The following is a 6,098-nucleotide window of genomic DNA, read 5'->3' on the forward strand; positions in this document are numbered from 1 at the left end:
TANATCTACTCTCTCTCTCTCTCTCTCTCTCTCTCTCTATCTCTCTCTCTCTCTCTCATCCATCCAGATCTAGATCGGACTTGACGAGCAAACCGAATTCTAATAGTAGAAGCTATGAATTCGTTGTGCTACATCGCCGTTAAGGTCGTCGGCGGCAGGGAGGAATGTTAGGATCGAGTTCGGTGTTGTCGATCAATCGAACCGGGTTGTTGTAGATGACGGTGTCGGCACTTGAGTTGGACAACGACGAAGGACAAGTGGTTGCCGAAGGAGCATGAATTTGCATCGATACGCCTTCAAGAACTCCCTAATCGAAATGCTTATTTTTTCCTCAATTATTTTTGTTATCAAGGTTATGCAGAATTCAAACAGAATATGAAACTCCCCCTCTCCACTTCTTTTTATTTATTAATTAACAAGAGAACTTCATCTCTTTGATTATTGTGATGTGATGATCAGATTACTGGAAACCATGATGTAGTGCTCAAGTGTTGGCTTCCTTTAATTTATTAGTTTTTGAAGAAGGTGTAGCCGTACAAGTGAATTGTACAGAAGCAGAGCAATGGGTGTTGCTTTATCACCAATCTTCATATAATTCAGTTGTTATTTTATGCAGAAATCTAAATTGGCCGGTCTTTTCTACAATTCTATTCATGTATGCCTTGCTCTCCATCTATTGTAATGTAATTTTTTTTTTTTCTCAATAAAAGGAAGTTATAATGACATCTATCGAGGGTAATAGATGTTTAATTCGGGGTCATACTGCCCCCAATAATAGGTCTTACTGACCTCAATAGGTGGTCATACTACCTCCAATAAAGATTTGTTATAAGTGATTGAAGCACATAGTTAAGTTTAAGGGTCATACTGCCCCTAATATGGACATGTACAATTAATTTTAAGGGTTATACTGCTCCTAGTAGGAGGCCCTAGTGACCCCTAGTAGGAGGTCCTACTGCCCCTAATAGGGAGCTGTTATAAGTGACTAAAGTACAATGGCCCCCAGAGTCCGGTCGTCGACCTCCGAAGTCCGATCAACGGTCCTCGGAGCCAGTCAAAGGTTGCCGGAGTCCGGTCAACGTCATTGATTGTGAGAATCTAGTCATAAAAACTTTATTTTATAATAGACTTTTATAATGATCTATTATAGTTTATTTAATTCATTAAGGGTATATTTGTCTTTCTGCTGTTTTCGTTGGCTCTTGGAAATTTTAAAATATGATTTTATTAGTTATAATAAAATTCTTAAAATTAGAGCTAGTGGACATTATCCCTAAATAAAATTTTGATTATTTTTCTTAATAATGAGATTGCTTCAAACTACAACTGCATGATAGTTCTGTTCAACATAATAGAATCAGTACTACAAAACTAATGAGAGAAACCAACTAAATGCGAAAGATCAAAACTAAGGAGAGATCTATAACAATTTTGGCCCATGTTCTTGAGGCATTGATCCAGAGATATGTCTTACACTCAATTTCATATGCTGATTTGCATGAGGAAGTAAACCATGATATTGACTATATAACAAGGGTAAAGGTTATTCACCCTATAGCTTACATTTTTCATGAATATTCTATGGTTTCCCTTAAATTCTTAAACAAGCAAGTATAAAGAAAATTAAAAAAAATACAATTGCATGATTTGATTACAACATAGAAGGCCTCAGTAGTTGAATATAATGGCGGAGCTAGCAATTTTTATGTAGGGGGGCCCAAATATAAGGTGCTTAAAAGTATTTTGATCTGTCAAAAATCGATATTTTGACACTTTGAAAACTACAACATAATTATTCATAATATACTAGCTAAATAAAATACATGATCAAAATCAGTCGTGTATCGTAAATATTTTGGCGCATCTAACAAAAAACAAAACATTTGATATATTTATGAATGAAATATTACGACATTTCCTAACTTACAAATTTTTGTAATATAAACAGTACCAATTAATGTACTGTTTTAATGTAAAAAAAATTAAATCAGTACCAATTAGGTAATATCGTATTTATTATTGCTAGGAAATTTTTATTACTATTGTAATGGCAGGAAACTAAAATTAGAATTTTGCTACGCATTTCCTGAGCCAAAACTATGAAATCTTCAAATAATTACCATGTGAGGGGTGCCATGAAGCAAGAACTAGAGCTTTTTCTTCCTAAACTCAACAATTATACAATAAAGTAGCAATCAAAGGGGTGGCCATGACACCCTTTGACCCTATACTAGCTCCGCCTATGGTTGAATATCAGTTTTTTTTTTCTTTGATCAAGAATATCGTGTTCTTAAATATTTCTTTTTCTTCTATTTATGTCATTATCTTCAGTTTTGTCATAGGTAAAGAAAATTAAATTTTTCCTAACTTGTGAGGTCAAAACTGATAGTTTATTTGATAAAAAAAGAAGTTTATGTCCGATAAAAAAAAACCTGATGGTTTATGGGTCAAAAATGGGATGTAGGCTGAAGTGAACAAAACATTTAGTGGGGAGGTGAGACAATTTGCTTAAGGAAAGGCTATTTCTTTCCCAACGAGGGCAAGTGAAACAAAAAACTTCATAGAGAAATAACAGAGTTTTGCCCGAGAAAGAAGATGTAAATACAATTTGGCCAAAAAATTATTTTAAACGTTATGGCCTTATGGGGGTGGCTATGATAATGGCACTCTTCTTTTTCCTTTATGAAAAAGCTTTGATTATTGAGGGCTAAAAAAACGAAAGAGCTCTCTTTGACTTCACTTCTTCCAAAGCTCCACCAAGAATAGAGTGACTTAAAATAACTATCACTAGTGCAAGTCCAACAAAAACCACACCATCCCTTCCACCAACCAATCCAGTAGGTCACAAGGCTTGCCAGGCCCCCATGGCTTCCATCTCCCCCAACCTTGACCCTTGAAACCCGCCTGCACAGAAAGAAATCATTTTCTTTTGGCAACATTGCCTCATCAAAACCCCAAAGACCAAAGAGGAAAAATTATGAAGACACGGTTGGCTTCCACAAAACTGAGAAATTTTCTGTTTCTTATTAAGCAAAAAATAATTAAGAGCAAAAATTGTCTTTTTTTTTTTCCCTTTCTTTTTTCTTGTTTTGCTTAATAAAAAAAATTTGAAAGAGCGGATAAGCAGGTTTGACTCCATTTTCTGGGTGTCTCACCCCAAAATCCCATGAGCCTTTGTAATTTGTATATGTGATTCTGTGAGGCTCCTGCCAACTTTTCGGACAATCAATCACCAATGCCTTCCCGGGTGAGAACCGCTACCTCCTCCGCCTCTGTTCTTGGCGATGAAGGAGTTCTTTGGTTTCGGTATCTCATGGATGTCCATCACTTGAATTGTTCTTTGCCTTTTAGCTTCAAAATGACAAAAAGCAAAAGTACTTAGTAACTAGAATAATGTCTAACACAACCTAAGCAACAAACAGAACTTGAGAGAACAATGCAAACCATTCTCAGCTTCTTTGTAATTTGCTTGAAGCCGTTTTCGTGCCGAAGCCAGTTTATCATCAGCGTCGAAATTTCTTTCCCTCTGTTCTCTTTGTCTCTGCAAAACCAACCGTGCGTTAATAAAAAGTGGTATTCATTTACTTCAATTTTCAGAATTAGAACTTCACATTGTATAGGACCTTAGATTACTTACTTTTCTACTCAGCTAAATTATAAATTCAACTATGCGACTTAGTTGAGTTCAGTTTCTATAATTCGGAAACAAAAGCTTCAAAATCTAGATTATCTTCCTCCAATTTTCAGCATCCAAACATAGAGTTAGCTACTCTAATTTGGTATCCATACATTTTGAGCAGGAGGAGCAGCAGACACAGATTGGGTTGGTCTGGGTGGAACTTCTCTCTTAGGAATGATCTTCGGCTTGCGTTCTGGTTCTGAATTGTTCTTGTCTGACCCAGAACTTCCGTCTGTGATAAAATTTCAATAACATTATGTTAAAATAAAATAAAAAGACCCACACTAATCATATAGTCAAAATAGTATATTTCAGAAAAGATGAAGTTGAAGTTTGGAATCTGATTCTGCACTCACTATGAGGATTTGGGGAGTAACCAAAATCAGGCACCTGAGAAACAAAAAGAACAGAATATTAGAAAGCAAGAATCAATGACAGAATTTTCCACAAAATTGCCAGGAAAAAAAAAAGTTTCTTTGACCTGGTGATGACCATTCTGGTGAATTTTCTGCTGTGGTGAGTCTCCATCAACTGCCAACAACCCAAGTTAGCATTCATTCTGAAAATAGTGATTTCTGAACAACTTCCTATTCTTGCGGGAAGAATTAAATGCATTATCAAGAATGATGATTATACCCATGACAGAATTAGTTGGCTCTTCTCCATGTAACTTCACCCATTCATCCACAGTACCTTTCCATTTCCTGCAAAAACCAACCCCCAAGTGAATCAGACATTACAAAACAAAGACTTTGAACTCAGAAATTTCATCAGTCAACTGCAATGGAAGAAGTTTAAACCTGACAAGCTGCTTTGCCAATCTCCGAACAACCTCGCTCTGCTGTTGCTTGCGTAATTGACTCACATGCCTCCCAATATCAGTATCCTAAAAACACCCCGAAAAAATCAAATTGAATGAACTTTGATTCGAAACAATCCTCCATGTTTCATCAAAGCAAGCCACTAATTATTTACCTTGAGGTCTTGGAATGATATATCCATGTCAACTAGGTTTTGAAGCAATTCAACCAGTGAATCCTCAGACTGAAACAAATGAACAACATCAATACAGAAATGATAACAGAACCAAAACCGAAAACCAAGAAAAGAAAATAAGAGAATGAATCCACAAACAAACCTGATCAGGATCCTCAAGCTGCTTCTTGATATCAAGAATTTTCCTCGGCGGTTCATCATCAAACAATCCGGCACAGGGATCCAACTCCTCTTCCTCCTCATCCTCCTCCTCCTCCTCTCTGTTATCCACCGACTGCGGCGTCGCCGGCGAGACTCCTTTCCCCCGAGCTGGGTTCCCGTTCATCATTCCATCTCCTCCGTCGCAGTTCTGGCAGCGCTGCAGCGGCGGAGCACACGTGGCGGCATATAGCCTCTCCACGATACCGTCTCTCCTACGCCTCAGCTCGCTGCCCTCGTCCACCGCAGCAACCGCGATCGCCGTATCGATGAACGTAAACACGTCCACCCCTGAGCTCTGCACAATCGTCCTCAAGTCGTCGTAATCCATAGCGGCGCCGCCGTGGCCAAATATATCAAGATTAACCAAAGAATGCTCAAAGACGCAACCTTAAACGAAACCCAGATGGAGTTTGGTTGGATTTTACAGATCTGACAAAACCCAAGAGTGAAGAAGAGAGACCAGACAGAAGGGATCAGATTACCACGTTAAGGCTCAAAATGGGTAACCTGGGATGTCTCGGATTCGTTCTTCTGTGTTTCACAACCAAACATGCGTTGAATTCGTGGGCAATTGGACAAGTGATGGTATATTCCAAATTCCCAAAAGAAAACAAAGATGGGTTGGTTGGTTGGGTGGTGTGGTATTCCTTTTTCTTCTTCTATTGTTTAAAGCTTTGTGTTTTTAGGGTATTTCAGAAAATTGGGTTTTGGTGGGTTGTACTGGGGATGATGATGATGATGAGTCTATGAGCTAAGAGCAGCACATTGGATTGGAGAAAGCTGGGACCTTGCTGTCTGGGAAGAACCAAAGGGGAAGGGTCTTTGTTTGTTGTGGTTTGGGAGATGAACGGACAGAAACAGAGAGGGGGGCATTGAAATTTTTCTCATTCATTCCATCATAATGGAATTTGGAACGAAACCCTTTTTGGTCATTGGGAGTTTTACATTTTTATTTTCTTGGGGGCGGGTTGCTTCCATAATTGGTGGGAATTTTGTGTGCGTTTTCTTTGTGGGTCGAAAGGAATATGGTCGTGTATATCCATTCCAGCGAGGATTTGCTTTCGTCCCGAAAAAATCCACGACTGACTGTAGGAAAAGATTGGATTTATTTTGCAAGGCGGTGAGATCATCCCCCATTATCTCATTTTTCCACCAGAATCTTGATGTTACTTATTCCATCAAACATGCTAGTCAAATGAATATCTCTCCCCACAAAATATGA

General features: G+C 38.2%; 1 protein-coding gene across 1 annotated transcript; it reads right to left on the reverse strand.

The window, feature by feature from the left end:
- Nucleotides 1-2,769: 2,769 nt before the first annotated feature.
- Nucleotides 2,770-5,841, reverse strand: LOC101308319 (probable mediator of RNA polymerase II transcription subunit 26c-like). The gene is made up of 9 exons (XM_004288271.1): nucleotides 4,818-5,841; nucleotides 4,655-4,723; nucleotides 4,480-4,565; nucleotides 4,316-4,383; nucleotides 4,161-4,210; nucleotides 4,036-4,069; nucleotides 3,790-3,911; nucleotides 3,445-3,541; nucleotides 2,770-3,351 (listed from the first exon to the last, which is right to left on the reverse strand). The coding sequence occupies exons 1-9, from the start codon at nucleotides 5,202-5,204 to the stop codon at nucleotides 3,230-3,232; spliced, it is 1,035 nt and encodes a 344-aa protein (XP_004288319.1). The 5' UTR covers nucleotides 5,205-5,841; the 3' UTR covers nucleotides 2,770-3,229.
- Nucleotides 5,842-6,098: the final 257 nt, after the last annotated feature.

Source organism: Fragaria vesca, linkage group LG1 (assembly GCF_000184155.1).
Source record: "Fragaria vesca subsp. vesca linkage group LG1, FraVesHawaii_1.0, whole genome shotgun sequence".
In the NCBI taxonomy this organism is placed as follows: Eukaryota; Viridiplantae; Streptophyta; class Magnoliopsida; order Rosales; family Rosaceae; genus Fragaria; species Fragaria vesca.

Bases quoted from the DNA above. Each gene is read 5' to 3' on its own strand.
- LOC101308319 (XM_004288271.1), bottom strand. From the start codon at position 5,204: ATGGATTACGACGACTTGAGGACGATTGTGCAGAGCTCAGGGGTGGAC. The intron at 3,542-3,789 runs GTATGGATACCA...TTGGTTTTGCAG, and splicing joins CTGCTCCTCCTGCTCAAAAT to AGACAAAGAGAACAGAGGGA. The intron at 3,352-3,444 runs GTTTGCATTGTT...GTCATTTTGAAG, and splicing joins TTACAAAGAAGCTGAGAATG to CTAAAAGGCAAAGAACAATT.